The sequence below is a fragment of the Carassius gibelio genome, chromosome B13 (genome assembly GCF_023724105.1).
Source record: "Carassius gibelio isolate Cgi1373 ecotype wild population from Czech Republic chromosome B13, carGib1.2-hapl.c, whole genome shotgun sequence".
NCBI classification, from domain to species: Eukaryota; Metazoa; Chordata; class Actinopteri; order Cypriniformes; family Cyprinidae; genus Carassius; species Carassius gibelio.
Window position 1 is genome coordinate 21,717,564 of NC_068408.1, and position 18,204 is coordinate 21,735,767.

Sequence of the window (18,204 nt, forward strand, 5' to 3'; positions counted from 1 at the left end):
CTTCTATGTTTAACAAAGCATTTTAAAATGCATATTACTCTCATAGCACTGCATCACTAGCCAAACACTTCCACGTTTATAAATGCGCAGTACTGCCCCAATCCGGAGGGTGGCAGTATAACACCAACGCACTCTGTTTACTTGCTCAAAATCCGACAGAAGGGAAGGGATTCTGACACTGTGGGCGGTACTTTGTAGTTTATTAACTCAAAGTGTAGTCGTCTGTGCTCCCGTCTTGTGACTCTGATTTGAGTGTTGGAGCAGTGAACGCTTGTTTGGGAATGACGGAGGTGTGTAAAGAGGAGCGGGGCGCAGCGCAGGGTCCGGCGGAGAGATGGAGCCTGCGCTCCGGCGCTGTGAGTGTGGAGATCCTCTCTCTGGGCTGCGTGATCCAGTCCATCAGGACACCAGATCACAGCGGACAAACTGCGGATATAGTGTTAGGATACGATGACGGAGAAGGCGAGTCTCAGTCTCTGGGAAAACAGAGTTGGAAAGAGTTGAATTATTGTGAATGGCAGGTGTTTGTGACTGGTGTTTGATGATTAGAGACCCCAGGAATGATTTCTTTACTTTTCTAACTATTTCCTGCCAGATGTGGCCAATAATGATTATTTAATATCTCGGATGGTTTTCTTAAACAGCAATTAGATTACAAGGAGAACAAAGGAAGGTTTTGTAGTTCAGATTTAAAAAATAAATACATTTTTAAACATCCTGTTAGTAAAACTTTTCAGTATGCGGTCAAGACATTTGTCACCAGATTCTCCTTAAAGCCAATCTAAGCTGCAGATTTCACTTTCATTATAAAACTATAAGTTCTTACTAAATGTCAATAATTAATTATTTACTTGTTTCACTCAAGGGGATGTAGGAGACATCATTTGTACTTAATGATTTAGTGTACAGCGGGTAAAATAAGTATTGAACACGTCACCATTTTTCTCAATAAATACACTTCTAAGGGTGCTGTTGACTTGAAAGCTTCACCAGATGCTGGTTACAGCAACCCAAGTAATATATACATACAAAGAAAACAAAACAAATAAGTTCAGAATTTAAGTTCTGTGTAATAAAGTGGCCTGACACAGGGAAATCGTGACATAGAGTGTTGTCTTTGAGTATTGTTGCAGTCAAAGGAGAAATGGTCACTCAAGGGCCGATGATATCTATCACTAGACCTAACTGTGGAGATATTGAATGCTTAATTCCCTTTGTTCCACTCTAGGTTATCTCTCAAACCCTCGCTACTTTGGAGCTGTGATAGGCCGGGTTGCAAACCGCATTGCAAAGGGCCGGTTCGTGGCGGATGAGAAAGAATATGAACTGGCAGTTAACAATGGACCCAATGCTTTGCATGGAGGACTGAAGGGCTTTGATAAGGTCAGTCTGAAATGAAAACCATCTCAATCCTCATTCTTCAAAACAATCTTTGATATCGTGCGTCAGCAGACTTCTCTTCTTGAAGGAGGTTTGTGTGTTGTAGGCCTTGTGGACCACAGAGGCGGTGGATAACGGCGTGAAGCTGAGTCACTTCAGTCCAGATGGTGACGAGGGTTATCCTGGGAGCCTAAAGGCCTCGGTCACCTACAGGCTGGAGAAGAACACACTGAGTGTGCAGTACCACGCACAGACTGACCGTACGACACCCATCAACCTCACCAACCATTCATACTTCAACCTGGCTGGACAGGCACGGCAGTTTATAAACCTCCACTTCCACTGTGTGGACAAAACAGGTGTATTCATACTCTTAATGAATGCTTTGTCATATCTGCAGGGGACTCCAGACATTTACGACCATGAGGTGACCATCTCAGCAGAGTCGTACCTGCCTGTGGATGATACGATGATCCCCACAGGTATGTTATCACATTATTTGAAAGAAAATGAGATCTTTTAAACTTATAAAGCCAGAATCTGTCAGGCATGGTCTTGTGTTGTTTTGTACAGGGGAGGTGAAACCTGTGGAGAAGACCCTGTTTGACCTGAGAAAGCCTGTCCTCCTGGGCTCTAGACTGAAAGAGCTGCCTGGTCCAGGCTTTGATCACAACTTCTGTCTGTGTTCACCTGGGGATCCACCACTGGAACGAAAATGTGCTCGGTAACTTGCTGTTCCAGTTGGATTATTGAGTCTGCGTGATTACTCTAGATGTGTCTTGATATTACTGCACGTGTTGGTCTGTGTAGAGTGGTGCATCCTGGGACAGGTCGTGTTCTGGAGGTGAGCACTACACAGCCTGGGGTTCAGTTCTACACCTCTAACTTCCTGGACGGGACGTTGAAAGGAAAGGGTGGAGCTGCTTACTCCAAACACAGTGCCTTCTGTTTAGAGACCCAAAACTGGCCAGACGCTGTGAACCAGGTACTGTAAATTCAATACATTATTAAATAAATAAAATAAATTAAATTAAATTAAACACTTGTGTGACTTCCAGTGCATTCAGTCTATTTATATTTTCTACCAGTATTTCTGTTCCCTGGGAATTGAACCCACAAACTTTTGCGCTGCTAATGCAATGCCCAACCACTGAACCACGGGAACACAATAAATAAAAGTGCATTTTAATTCAGATGTACACTATTCAAAAGTTTGAGGTCCGTAAGTTATTATTTTTAATACTGCTATTCTGTTGGGTGACCAGAGTTGACAGTAAATAAAATGTTGCAAAATGTTCTTTGGAATTTTTTATAAGTCAGAAAATCCTGAAAATTGTGTAACGGCTTCCACAGAAATATGAAGTATTAATAACAGGAAATGTGTCTTGAGCAGCAAATCAGAATATTAGAATGATTTCTGAAGGATCATGTGACACTGAAGACTGGAGTAATGATCCTGGAAATTCAGCTTTGCATCACTGGAATAAATTACATTTAAAAATATATTCAAATAGAAAACAGGTATTTTAAATTGTAATAATACTTTAAAATGTTACTGTATTTTCGGTCAAATAAATAGAGCCTTGGTGTGCATAAGAGATGTAAATTAGTAAATGTTTTTGCTTTATAAAAAAGCTAATGTTTCTGAATGAACACTTTCTTGAACACTTCGAGATGCATAAAATATAATCACTTAGTGTTTTTCTTACTGTTACATATTTGATTTTCACAGTGTGTCTTAATGAGAGGTCTCTGTCTCTTCTCAGCCTCATTTTCCTGATGCTCTGCTGAAGCCAGGAGAGACGTACACGCACACAACACGCTTCACATTCTCAGTGCTCTGAAACTACATCAGCATGTGAAGCTTACTCTTACAACAGGACACAACTGCATGCTTTTCTAGCTGAAGGTTGGATGGTCAACATAATGTACTGCTTCTAAGACCATGATATGGTGTTTCTACTGTACTTTCTGTTTTAGTTGGGGATATCTGTCATAAATCCTACACTAACACAATTACTACTTAAAGTTCAAATTGACATTAAGGTTTGCTTGTAATAATACATTTTAATGTCATCTAATAGAAAAAAAGCCTGTAATTTTTTTTACAAATTATATTTTTTTGAGATGAATACCATAATAGCATTATCCAAAAAATGCAGTCATGTAATGAGACAACTGTAAAATGTAAAAATTTCCAAAAAAATGAATCATGTGCCCAAATATAACTGTGGAGAATGTTTAATTAAAAAAAAAATCATTATTTTTGACCCAGTTTGTTTATTTATTTTTAAATACACTTGATATTGCATCTTTTAGCAAAAATATGACTTTTCATAGTAGTCCCACATTATAATAGAAGTTAATTCAAAATACACAATACCTGTCTTTTTTAATTTGGCACAATTCATACTCTCATTCAAGATTCATGCACGTGCTGTCTTGTTTCTATAATAGTCCAGTATGGACTCTGCGTTTTAGGAAATGTCTGTGAAATCAAACACACTTTTTCAGTAATAAATACATATTTAGATGTCAGAGTGGATGTAGTTTAGGTGAGATGGTTATGGAGAAGTTGACAGATGTGGGGTGTATGTGTCCAGGTCATGAAGCACAGCTCCTCTGCATTAGATTAGATTAGATTAGATTCAACTTTGTTACTGCACATGTAAGGTACGAGGCAACGAAATGCAGGTAGCATCTAACCAGAAGTGCAATAAGCAGTAAGTGCAGAATATACAAGGTCTACAATATGTACAACAGTTAAGTATTATGGACATAATTTACAGATTTTCAATAGTACTATGAACTATGAACTATGAACATATGAACATTTACACTATTGCAATGGACAGTAAAGTGCATAGAAAATATTACAATGTGCAAATGGATTACTCTGTGTTTCTGGATGAACAGTAGTGCATGTAATAACATGTTTACAGTTTTCTGCTTGTTGTAAATAAATAATAAATCAGTCAGATGTAGTGATGAGGAGGGGTGAGGTGTCTCTGTGTGTGTGTGTGTGTGTGTGTGTGTGTGTAGGGGTGTCAGAGGGCATCTTTAGGCTGCATCTTCACAGCTCCTTTACTAGTGAGCTTATTCTTCTCCTGAGGATATCTCACATAAATAAAACATGGCATGTTTCATACACATTCACATAAAACATCTTACACACCAGTTCAAAGGAATCTGTGCAATGTCCTGACTGCATCAGCTTTATGTTAGGAGACTTCAGGTTGGCCTGTGAGGGACTGAAAAACAAAAGAGTGTTTTTTTATTTCCTAAAATATTGATTTTACCCATGAGTCTAAAACAACACATACTTAAACCAACCAATGAACAATTTCATATATTACTAGTGTCCAAAACCACTCGCTGTCCAGAAGAGATGGGATAAAACATCTTACAAATAGTTTTGAAAACAGCAAATTTTCCAGACTTAAACAAAACAATGATCCTTAGAATATGGCTCAAATGCACCATTTCATAAAATGTTCTCTTTATTTTAACATAATTATATTTGCATTGATATTCATTAACACTCACTACATCTAAAACAAGCTGTCTTGAACTGTTAATAAATATTTAAGAAAAACTCAAATATATATAAATATTTTGAAATTTTTATATATTAATATGAATTGTTTTTATATTTTAATTTATATTTTACAACCAAAAATCCTTCAGAAGGTTTTACTGTCAGAAATAACATTTTAATTCTGCCATCATTTACCATACAATTGACGGTAGCCATAGACTTCCATAGTATTTTACCATAATGGCTACCATCAGTTATTTGGTTATCGACAATCTTCAAAGTATCTTTATATATATATATATATATATATATATATATATATATATATATATATATATATATATATATATATATATATAATTTTCATTTTGGAGTGAAGTATCCCTTTAAATCAGACAATATCAAAATGAACTTTTAAGTATAAATAAACCATTTAAATATAGAAACACAGCCACCAGACATGAGTTAGGACCTATAGATCTATAGATCAGTGGTTAGGACACACTAAACATACTATAAGTACACTATAAGGTGTGAGTACAGAAAGTTAAGAAAGAAATACAAGTTATTAGCTATGGTTATTAGACAAAGAAAGCCGCAATCAGCAGCAAGCAAAGGAGTTTCGACAGGAAGCATGATGCATATTTCAAAATAAAAGTCTGGCGTCACTGGAACAAAATAAAAACTTGGCTCTGGCGAACAGTTTTTCTTTTGTTTTATTTTATAGTTTTACTTTGTTTGCGTTTTTTTTTATCAAAATATTATATTTTGAAACTAGCTTTAAGCTGTATCACGATTGCTGAAACAAGTCATGTTTCAAAATGGCATCATAAAAAAGCAATACAAAACTATAAAATATCGATAGATTAATAGGTTCAGTGGTCTATAAAAATAATTAAAATGCTTAACAAATGTTCACATTTAGTGTCTTTCTTATGGTCGTTTCCAGTGTCCTAATGCTGGCAAACACAGCTGAGATCGCTCCATCTGACTGCACTATTTGTAATGGTCCACTTACATTAGATAGACAGTTCAGAACAAGCTCTCACAGAGGTCTCCGAGTTCACAAAATGAACCATTTTGGGTCCAACAAGTCATTAATCATTTCTGAGTATTCTGGGTGTTTTGTTCTCTGAACTCTCTCTGAGTATCACACATTAAAAAGTGAAACTTTGCAGTTTATACCCAGAGACTATTACAACAACAACAACAGCATGCAACTTCAGTAGACCTTTTAAAATTTATTTTCTGTTCTTTACTTATATATTCCAAAAGAAACTAAAAAACTAAACTAGAACAACAACACAACAAAACCCCCCAGATCTGTTTAAACCATTGGTGAACATTTAAAAAAGTAAACCTGCTATTAAGATCGTAAAACTTCAGTGGTACAAAATACATACCAAAATGATTCTGAGAGCTGATATTGTAGCCTATGTGCGAAAATAATGTTTATAATTGTTTTTACATTTTATAGCTGCACATGTGCCATTACAATTACTGGACAAAATTTGTTACTGACAGCTTACTAATATGACAAATTATGTCATGTTATGTCTTGTTTTGAAAACAAACTGATTAGATTTTGTTTGCTTAAAAAAAAAAAACAATGTCAAATTCATTTTTAAGGCACATTAAGCAAGTATTTCAGATTTGTTTGCATAGAGTACAGCCCAAATGAGGGGATTGTGGATTGTTTTTTCATACTAGATTAGTGTCTCAGAGGAGGTGAACCCTGAATAAATTAATCTTTAGCCTTAAAGAACTAAAGATTATGTTCTTGTATGATTGGTGAGTGTATTTCTCTGCTGAGGGGGGAAAATGGGAATAATTTTGGACATGAGCAAGGCATAAATGAATCATGTGGACAGATGGGGGAGCTAGCAGACCAGAGGAGGCAGATCATAGCAGACAGGTTGGCTGCATGGATTTAGTTTAGATTTTTCTAGATTTAAGATAGTAGTGCCTCAGGACAGAACTCTTATTTTAGTTGAGCCCTAGGAGTAAGTGGCCCTTCTGTTATTTGGGACACATGAATGGATGTTATCAGGTTTAAATGGAAGGAAGACAGGCTGTATAGGCTATATATATCTAAATAGTCTAAATATATTAATACATATCAACTATACTTTACTTATTATACTATATATATATATATATATATATATATATATATATATATATATATATATATATATATATATATATATATATATATATATATATATATATATATATATATATATATATATATATATAGTATTGTACCTCAGCACTATTTCCACACAGTTAAAATGCATTAAGCACAAAATTACAATTTAGCAAACTTTAAGTATACCAGCTTAGTCTACCATAATTTAAATTGGGTGTTTTATTAAGTATATAATATGTAAATGAATTAGTAGTATACTTTGCACGAAATAAATGTAATTTTAGTATATTTATTTTTCACTAGGGTTCAGTCGATTGCAAGTTCAATTCAAGTTCAACTAAAAACTATTAAAAAACAAATTGTTACTTGCAATCTTAAAAACCATAAACATATTTTATTGTAGCTAATAGCATTTCTCACTTTCTTTAACCAAATGTAACATAACATAAAAATGAAATAAATACCAAAGCTTTATAATTAAAATGAAAACCAAAAATAAAAAAAATATGTATCTTTAAAAGAAGTGCATATGGAGCTGGTGTCACAGGATGACTTTTTGTTTCTGCCTAGATAGTCTTAAACAAGATTAGGAATAAATAGATGACAAGTCTGTGTCAGCATTGTGTGGGAATGCATTGTGAATGATGATCCTCGGTGAGGATAGCAGAGGAGGCGAGGGTGAGTCCAGAGACAAGGCCAAAAGTACAGGTCGGGGAAGTGCTGATTCTGGAACGGAAGTCTCGGCTGATTTTACACACGTCAGAAAAGTGACACAGAAGTGTGAGGAATGTCCAAAGGCCTTCAGTTGAGTTTTTTCTTCCTTTTCCTTCATGCTATTCACTGTTTCTTCTTTCTGAGTGTAGTAACCGAGGACATGATGGATGGTAATATCTGCAATATCTGAGAGAAGTGGGATCATTCGAGGGTCCAGAACTTTGACTGAGGATAGTTTAGGGAAGAGGAGGTGGCAAACAGGGTAACATTGAGGGGATACTGTCCGTCTGTGTCTGTTCTTTAACCGGACAGCTGCTTATGTAACAACCACTAGACAAAATGGGAAGGGAGCCATTTTCTCATACATTTAAACAAATGGTGTATTTTGTTATCTTTGTAGGTCTTTCTTTTCTATCTGTTTCGTTTTCATCCCTTGCGGATATCCTCCCTCTCTGCGTTCTTCTGTTTTTATACTGATAGAGCGTAACCTTTTGGCTTTCGTCACTTATATTTGGCCTCTTCCTGAAACACAGGCCTGAGCACTGGAGAAAGAAGGCACAGGGTGTAGGCGGCCTTATATAATTTCTTTGTGCTGCTCGGTGAAAACAATTAGTGGATACACATTAATTAAGACTAATGTGTTCTGTCAAACTTTGGATATGACTCACAGAGTGCAAAAAAAAACTTGTAGTGTAATCAAAGAATCTTAAAAAAAAAAAGAAAAAGTATCACCGTTTCGGCAAAAATATATTACGTTTTTCGCATTGATAAGAAATTATGGTAGCACTTTATTTTACAGTCCTGTTCCTCATGTACATACTATGTACTTATTAAAGTAATTACAATAACTATGTAATAACTACGACTAACCCTGAACCTACCCCTAAAGTTAACCCTACCCTATGTAGTTACCTTGTAATGCCAGAACTTTCTTAGATAAATACACTGTAAGTACACTATAAGTACATGTTAGTACACGTACTGTAAAATAAAGTGCAACCGAAATTATTATTGAGCACGAAAAAAAGCATATTATAATGATTTCTGAAGGATCATGTGACACTGAAGACTGGAGTTATGATGCTGAAAATTCAGCTTTACAATCAAGGATAAATTACATCTTAAAATATTTTCAAATAGAAAACAGTTTTTTTAGTTTATAAAAAATATGACTAGTTTATACTGTGTTTTTGACCAAATAAATGCAGCCTTGGTGAGCATAAGAGACTTAGATAGTTAGTTAGATGTATCTAATGCATATAACCTAGAGAGGAGATGAATTGTGACATCATTGTAGGCTGACATTAATTAAAAGCCCTATGCTCCAATGTGCTTCGCCCCTCCACGCCATCGTTATAAGGACCAATTAAATTACTGACGCCCTGCTTGTTTCAAACTGGAAAACTCTCAGTGGACACACTGGCTCTCATTGAGGATGAGGACAGAGTCGCCCACAGACCACTGGGTTTTCTGGGACACTAAGCACTGTGGGTCTGGGACAGGGGGGCCTGGGTGGACACGAGGTGATGCTGGGGGACACAAGGCAATCCCATAAGCCCTGTGAAACCCAGCAGGAGATGTAACACCATGAAGAGTTAAACAGCCCACTGACTGCACTCAGAAGAGGATCAAGGCCCTCCTTTCTGATTGGCTGTTGGCATGTGTTCACGCAGCTGAGAGATGTTAACTGTAACAAAAGTCACTCTTGCTCATGTCAAAGTCCTGCTAATTTAAACACATTTTGTTGACAAAAATAAGGTCAAGTTTGCTTAAAATGGAGAGAAATAGCATTGGAGCATAAATCTGTAAATGATAATGTGGAGTATTTAGTTGTTTTTCCACGTAATTTAAGGTTGGAATAAGCTACATGACTTTTGCCCAGATTTTTGCCCCAATTTACATTCTGGATGAGTTGATGCTAGTCAGAGCCAGTCTGCACATTTTGGGCAGTTGATAGTTTTTGCAGAAAATTGCATAGTGTATGAAGGGCATAGATGTTTTTAGGATTTCCAGATGAATTTTTTATCTTTAGACTGTGACTCCATCCAGATATGAAACATAATTGAGCACGATTTTAGAATGCATTTTTTTTTTCATTTGTCATGTGTATTCTAGCAACATGTTTCTGAATGAATGTGTTGTGTTTGTGAAGTCTGTTAGTGTGTGATCCTCAGTTGTTTAGTGTATGATGCATATCAAAAAGAGACCTATTATGCCCCTTTTTACAATGTGTAATTTTAGTCTCAGCACAAAATACCCCATATCATTTTGAAAATGCCTATTTTGAGTGGAAGCAGAAACACACTGTTTTCGTGCATGTGTCTTTAATGAGCTGTTGCTCCCCGCCCCTTTTCCAGAATAGGGTTGTGCCTTTACGGCTCGTTCCTCAGATGCTCTGCTAAAAAACATGTTTTTGATTTTGATTATCATGTCATGCTGGAATCATGTGTTTCAAACCATATCAGTTTAAAAAAAAGTTAACATTTAAAAAAATAAGTTACAATATTGATGTTGTAATACTGGTAGCACTAATATAAGAATTTGATGATATATTTTACAAAGAAAGTAACAATTTTGAAATATGCTGATGCTAATATTTTTCTGATATAAGCACACTGTTAAGGTTTGTATTGGGTGTACCCTCACACTGCTCATGTCATGTGACCTGTCTTCCAAAAAAGGACATATGCAAATAAAGGCAGTTCTGATTCATCAAAATACAAAGTAGTAAGCATTTTTTTTCCTCTGTATAATTAAATATAATTTTCCAGTTACTGTATGCAAAAAAAAGGCTGCACCAACTGGCCTTGGGCCCAGGAGAGAAGCGGGTAAGGATGGAATAGTCTGTATGTTGACGGAGATGAAAAAAACTATGAACTTTGGTAAACAAAATGTATAGGCCACATGCGTTTACTAGGACTGAAAGACACAGCATGGTGATGAAGAAGAAGATGAAGATGCTGCCAACAAAAACAGGGAGGCATATGCTGAGCGTATTCAGTACCTAGAAGACAAAAGTTTGTCTCTTATCATGAGAGATGCCACAGACGACGGTTGGAAAGCTCTATGGATATTGAGGGCCTACTATGCTGGTGATGAAGAGCTGTGAAAAATAAGCCTTTTGAAAGGACTGCTGGACTCGTTCACTGTACATATCACACAAAGTGATGTAGACACAACATTTGCAGAGTTCAAAACCAAGTTAAGAAATTTTTAAAGTACCGAAAACTTCTGCAACAGCACCTGTGAAGATAATGTGATCAGAGCGAATGCCTCGACCCCGGCACGGAGGGCAAGAGAACAGATCGCATGTTCAGACATTATGTGCTACAACTGTGGCCAAAAAGGTCATAAAGCGTGTCCGACCTCAAATCGGAAAAGCTCAATGCACAGAGATGAAAACTGCAGATGCAAAAAGAGAGAAAATGTTATACAACCCACTGATAAAGATGACAATGACAGACACACATTTGTCTTTAAAGCAAGTGACTACAAATCCTACAAGATACAGTGGGAGGGACTGATGGTGTGATATTGCATATCATTACAGATCTTGATCAGTATTTGACAGATTATGAATCTGATGTTTAGTTTGATGATCAGATCTAATGTTTAATGCTGTTACAGAGTGTGATGTACCACAAACATTCAAGGAAGCTATGAGTTCAAATGAGTCACAGATGTGGACTAAGGCCATGGAAGAGTAAATTAACTCTCTTCAAGAAAATTATACATTTACCCTAACCACTCTACCATAAGCCAAACATGCAGTGAGGGTGTAGATGCATCTATGTTATAAAAAAGAATATAGATGAGAAGTCATTCAAGTCAAGTGATGGGTGTAGATTAAAAAGAGACTTTCTCCCCAACAGCAAATATGACTTCAATACGAGCCTTAATGCAAATGGCAGCTCAATATGATCTTGCCCACCACCAAATGACTTAAAAAATGGCTTACTTGCATGCTCCAGTTGACTGTGAGATTTACACAGAACAGCCAGAAGGATTTGAAGTGAAGTCAGACGTGGTTATAAACTAGTCTGTAAACTGTAAAAATGAACCAGAAAAGGTGTATTTTGAGGAGAGATTCAGTATGTCAGATTGTAAACCCAGGTCGACACCATGTGAGCAAAAGCTGGATTACAACAGTGATAGTGATTCTGTTGATCCTAAGAGGTACTGTGAGGGAGCAGGTAGTTTGATCCATCTGATGATATGTACTAGATCCTTTTCCTATTTGGCGCCTAAACTCTGGACTAACCTACCTAACATTGTTCGGGAGGCAGACACACTCTTGCAGTTTAAATCTAGATTAAAGACCCATCTCTTTAACCTGGCTTACACATAACGTACTAATATGCTTTTAATATCCAAATCCATAAAAGGATTTTTAGGCTGCATTAATTAGGTAAACCGGAACCGGGAACACTTCCCATAACACCCGATGTACTTGCTACATCATTAGAAGAATGGCATCTACGCTAATATTAGTCTGTTTCTTTCTTATTCCGAGGTCACCATAGCCACCAGATCCAGTCTGTATCCAGATCAGAGGGTCACTGCAGTCGCCTGGATCCAGTACGTATCCAGACCAGATGGTGGATCAGCACCTAGTAAGCACCTCGACATCCCTGAAAGACAGTGGAGACCAGGACAACTAGAGCCCCAGATACAGATCCCCTGTAAAGACCTTGTCTCAGAGGAGCACCAGGACAAGACCACAGGAAACAGATGATTCTTCTGCACAATCTGCTGCAGCTTGGAATTGAACTAATGGTTTCGTCTGGTCAGAGGAGAACTGCCCCCCAACAGAGCCTGGTTTCTCCCAAGGTTTTTTTCTCCATTCTGTCACCGATGGAGTTTCGGTTCCTTGCCGCTGTCGCCTCTGGCTTGCTTAGTTGGGGTCACTTCATCTACAGCGATATCGTTGACTTGATTGCAAATAAATGCACAGACACTATTTAAACTGAACAGCGAAGACATCAAAAAATTAAATGATGAACTGCCTTTAACTATCATTTTGCATTATTGACACACTGTTTTCCTAATGAGTGTTGTTCAGTTGCTTTGATGCAATGTATTTTGTTTAAAGCGCTATATAAATAAAGGTGACTTGACTTGACTAGACCTGATCTATGTTGGGTTGTCATAAACTGTCTCAATATTAGTCTGACCTAAACGAACAACACTGATCTACAGTTAAACATGTAATGAGGTACTTGAAAGGGACAATTGATCACAAACTATTTTACAAGAAAAGTGATGGACTTAAACTTAAACTTGTGGCATACAGTGCTGCTGACTGGGCGTCAGATCTAAATGCCAGAAGGACTACAACAGGGTACTGTTAACACAATTATATATGTGATTGCAGCAATGCTTTCACCTCCACATCCAGTCATCTGACAGAGTGTTCTGAACGCTGGTAGAACAGGGCAGATGGTAACAAGTGGAACTAGGTACAGTGCTCTATATAAATCCAAACCTATTACACTGCATTGCAAATGAGCACAGGGAATTCGGCCTCTTGCTTAAGCTAATTATCAGTGTCTCAACATGCTGGCAAACACCGCTAACACCGCTCCAGCTGACTGCACTATTTGTAATGGTCCAATTACACAAGATAGACAGCTTAGTAAAAGCTCAGTCAGAGAGGAGAGGTTGTTGAGTTCACAAAAATGCTTGTGATTTGACATTTCTGAGTAGTTTGAGGTATTCTGATCTTCTAAGAAAATTTCATAAAAAGACAGACCAGTGTACTGTATTAATATGAAGGAAATGCCTGTATTACTAAAATGTTGAATTACACATTGCATTGTGTAATGTTTTAGGGTTAAAGGAAATGTCTGTAAATTTACAGAAGTATTGGTAATTTTCTGCCTTGACGTTATCCATTTTTCTTTGGATTTCTTACTTACACACCGTCTGATATTGTGTGGACAAACAGATATACTCATGCCACTGGTTGAGCCAGTGTGTCAAGAGGTTTAAACAATAAGACTTTTAATTTGCTATTTGATATTTAAAGTACTCCTTTTATTTATTCATTTTAGAAATGTAAGATTTATAGTTTGAAAATGTTAGATTTTGAAATTGCATTGAAATAAAATTCCCCATTTCCCTCAGCTATAATGAATAATAATAAAAAAATATAAATAAAATTATCGTAAAATTTGTCTATATGCTATATTCCAAATCATAATAATGACTGAAATTTAAAGGGATAGTTCACCACAAAATTGTCATTAATTACTCACCCTCATGTCGTTCCAAAACAATAAGACCTTCGCTCATCTTCGGAAAACTGACATGTTCAAGGCCCGGAAAGGTAGTAAGGATGTCTTTAAAATAGTTTATGTGACAACTTTTTCAACAGTAAGAAAACAAAAATAATGACTTTATTCAACAATTTCTTCTCTTCCACTGTATTAAATTGTTGAATAAAGACATTATTAAACAATTGGTTCAAGTGGTTTGATAAGGTCGAACCACTAATGTCACATGCACTACTTTAACAAGGTCCTTGCTACCATTTTGGGCCTTGACAGAAACAGCATGAAGGTGTTCTTAAATACAGTAAAGCTATGATGCTATGAACCATGCTTTGCGTAACTGTTAAGTCCACTAAGGTGAATTGACTGGAAATATGTGCGTGGTTGGGTGTGTGCGTGTGAAAATGACCTTTATTAAAAGGCTTATTTCTCAGCCATATGTGCAATACTATTGGTAGCCACCGCTGTGGACAGTTAAAGAAAGAGGAAGTCCCATGGCCTGAATTGGCAGACCCTCCCATTTTCCTGCACTTTGTTTTCTCGTGCACTATAGGATCAGAAAACTCTGAATCAACTGATCCAAAAATGAAATCTTTGTAGTTGGGGAAAGAGTGGAAGTCTGGCTTTCGTAAGGAGTCTGGTCCTGTGTCCATGGGAAGGAAGAGACACACAAAGCCTCCAGGAGGGGATTGTTATGATTGAGATGCACTCGTTTGCACCTGAGGAGGGTGAAGTTTGGGCTCGCGTCTGTGCTCTAAACAGTGGCACCGCCGAAACACATCACTGGAAAAAATGACTCGGGGAAGACGCAGAGGAAGAGAAGTCTCTCATCACCAAGCTGTTTTGCTTGTTTTCTGTAATTTCCCCCATGTGTTTTTCTTTTGGCCTGTGATTGTTTCCAGAATAAATAATGATTAAGCATGGGTTTGCTCTCATTACAGTGTGTGTCCTTCAACTGAAGCCAGTGTCCAGATAAGAGCCTTCACATAGACTGTTTCTCCCAAAAACAAGAAATCAATCTCACACTCACCAAATGTATTTACCATGGTTTTTTCGAGATCTACCATAAAACAAATGGGTATTTATACATTAATATAATAAATCACATTGTGTTAATCAAAGAGTATCATGGTGTATATCAGATCAGACTGGTATTACCACCATCTGATGCCTACACTTTACCATGGTAATAACATGGTACCTTATTCTAAACATACAATACAGATCAAAAGTGTAAAATAATAATAAAAAAAAAATGTTTTATCAATAATAATTGTCTTATGCTCACCAAGGCTGCATTTATGTGATGCAGTAAAAACAGCAATATTGTGCAATGTAACGATTTTTAAATAACTGTTTTTTATTTTAATATATTTTAAAATGTCATTTATTCTTGGGGTCAAAAAACTAAACAAAATTTGATTTGCAATTGCAGATTTGCAATTGCATGAATAAATTATATTTTAAAAGCATTTAACATAGAACACAGTTATTTAAAATTTTAGTAATATTTCACAATATTAGTGATTAGTAATTAGAAGAAAAAAAGTGGTTGGGCTACTGTATTTTTAATAAATAAATGCAATCTTGGTGAAGGACAAAATCATAATTATAGCACACATTTGACCTGAGGTGTGCATTTAATTTGATTTTACTCTGATAGGAGCCTGATTTAAAGCTAGATTTAAAAAAAAAAAATACATAATCTCAAAAATTCTGCCCACCAGCAATGATCCCCTATTTGCACACTGAATTATTTTTGCTTACATCTATTTGCACATTGTGAATCTTTTTAACCATGCAACCTCATTTACATTTCAAAGATGTTTTCATAATGCACGTTAATTCACATACACAGAAAACAAAGTGCATATTGAGCGTCTTAACATTTCATTTAGCTTAAAATACAAGCTTCTCCAAAACATTTGAACATTATTTCCTTTGCTGCTTTGCAAACACTATAATATCCTTCGAAAAATACCGCAAATCTAGTTTCAAAAACATTTTCTCGGATAAACAGCAAAAGTCCACACACAGAGGTTTGAAACTGTGAAATCGAAGGGGGCAGCTCTCTGCATGTGTATTCTGGATCGATGGACATTAAGCGAGGTGTTCTTAATGTATTTGCCATTACAGACATTTCAGGTTGACTTCTTTCTGCCACATTTTGTGTTTGCTAATACACGGCCTCAGATGCAGTACCTGTGCAAAGACGGGAAGCTGCGTGAGGCCGCCTCCATTTGTGTCCATTTGTCTGTGGAAGATGGAGAGCCAGGAAGGGATGTGCGTCATATTCCAAACAGAAATAACAAGGACAATAACAAATAAATGAGAGAGGTTTGGCTAGGCGAACATCCAGCAAACATCTCAGTACAGAAGGGACTCCACAGGCGGTGAAAGAGGGGGACATTCGGTGTGTTTGTGTGCCTGATAACGTTTGCGGGTTAGCCAGGGACACCGACTGGTTTGGCACTGGCCTTCCGATCTGTTTTGGCATCCCGCAGTGGTTGACAGGATCATTACTGATGGTTACTGTTACAAAACTTGTGCATCTAATCTGCATTCTCTGTCTGCGGTTTTTACAAAGTCTCCATCATGCCCTTTGGCTTCAACCCTGCCTCTTTTGGTTGTAATGGCCGAGAGGGACAGAATTTGCTAATGGAAAGTTCCTTTAATTAGCATGTCTGTACTGGCAAACGTCCTGAGGCTGTTAGGACATTTTCCTGGGCTTGTGGGGACATTTAGAACAGGCTTTTTCAGTTTCCCCCCCTGCATTTCATGGTCCAAGAGTTACGCGGTTTGCCTAGTTTTCCCAACTCCATCGACTCAGCACTTTAATGAAACTTGTCTGACATTCTCTGTTACTTTAATAGCTGTATGTTGTGTCATTTCTGAGAAGAGGGGAAGTGTGTCCACCTGTCATTATTTCAAAAATTGAACAGGTTTAGCCATGACATGCCATAGAGATGACAGAAATAACATACTGCTGCGCTCCGACAGAGCCGAACGCACGCAGCTTAATGGTGATTGATTGATGGCGTGTTTGTTGTTAGAATAGCTGAGCTGCAGATTTGTTTAGAAGCCAGAGGCCCTTTATTGAAAGGACTGGAGGCTTTTATACTTCATTAACATGTGTGTACATGTTATAGTTGGCTGAGAGTTGAGTCTTTTCTAAAAGATGGTTTGATGAAAAAGATCTGACGTTAAATTCGAAATGAGATGAGACACGTTCAAGAAGAGTCGTTATTGTCTAATAGCTAAAACTAAAGCAATTAAAAGTGTTTTCATTAATCGAAATAAAGGAATAAAATGTTGAAAAAATTAATGAAAAACAAAAATGAGAAATATGTGACTAAAATGACAAATAAATTATAAATAATAAAAACAATTAATAAATTAATAAAAATAAATTAATAAAACAAACTAAAATGCGAATGAAAATATATAAATGAAAGAATTCTAAATATGAATAAATACTATAACACTATATAAATATTATTAAAATAAAAGTCTTTTAAAAAGGTTGCTAGAGTTTCCGGGGACTGCAAACAGTTTACAAACTATATTACTGTTTGTTCCTTATTATTAATAATAAATGTGTCTATTGAACATTGGTATCTTACACACTCAAAAATTCAACTATGAACTTAACTTAAAAATACATAATATGAAATCAAGCCTGCATTTATTTGATCAAAAATACAGAAAAAAATGTTATATTGTGATATATTATTACAATTTAAAATAATTGTTTTTAAATTGATTATACTTTAAATTATCATTTATATTATCATTTATTTCTGCGATGCAAAGCTGAATTTTTAGGATCATTATCACATGATCCTTTAGAAATCATTCTAATATGATGATTCATTATCAAAGTTGGAAACAGTTCTGCTGCTTAATATTTTTTCAGAACATGTGATACTTTTTTAGGATACTTTGATGAATGAAAAGTAAAAAAAAAAGAAGCTATGTTTTTAAAATATAAATATTTTGTAATAACAATATACACTACTGGTCAGTAATTTTGGGTCAGTAATTTTTTTTCTTTCTTATTTTAAAATAAAATCAATACTTTTATTCAGCAAGGATGTGTTAAATTGATAAAAAGTGATAGTAAAGAAAATATATTATTAGAATTTTTT

General features: G+C 36.2%; 1 protein-coding gene across 1 annotated transcript; it reads left to right on the top strand.

Moving 5' to 3' along the window:
- The first annotated feature begins 186 nt into the window (after nucleotides 1-186).
- On the top strand, nucleotides 187-3,643 carry galm (galactose mutarotase). The gene is made up of 7 exons (XM_052571766.1): nucleotides 187-462; nucleotides 1,229-1,383; nucleotides 1,487-1,693; nucleotides 1,781-1,862; nucleotides 1,954-2,104; nucleotides 2,191-2,365; nucleotides 3,147-3,643. The coding sequence occupies exons 1-7, from the start codon at nucleotides 282-284 to the stop codon at nucleotides 3,222-3,224; spliced, it is 1,029 nt and encodes a 342-aa protein (XP_052427726.1). The 5' UTR covers nucleotides 187-281; the 3' UTR covers nucleotides 3,225-3,643.
- Nucleotides 3,644-18,204: the final 14,561 nt, after the last annotated feature.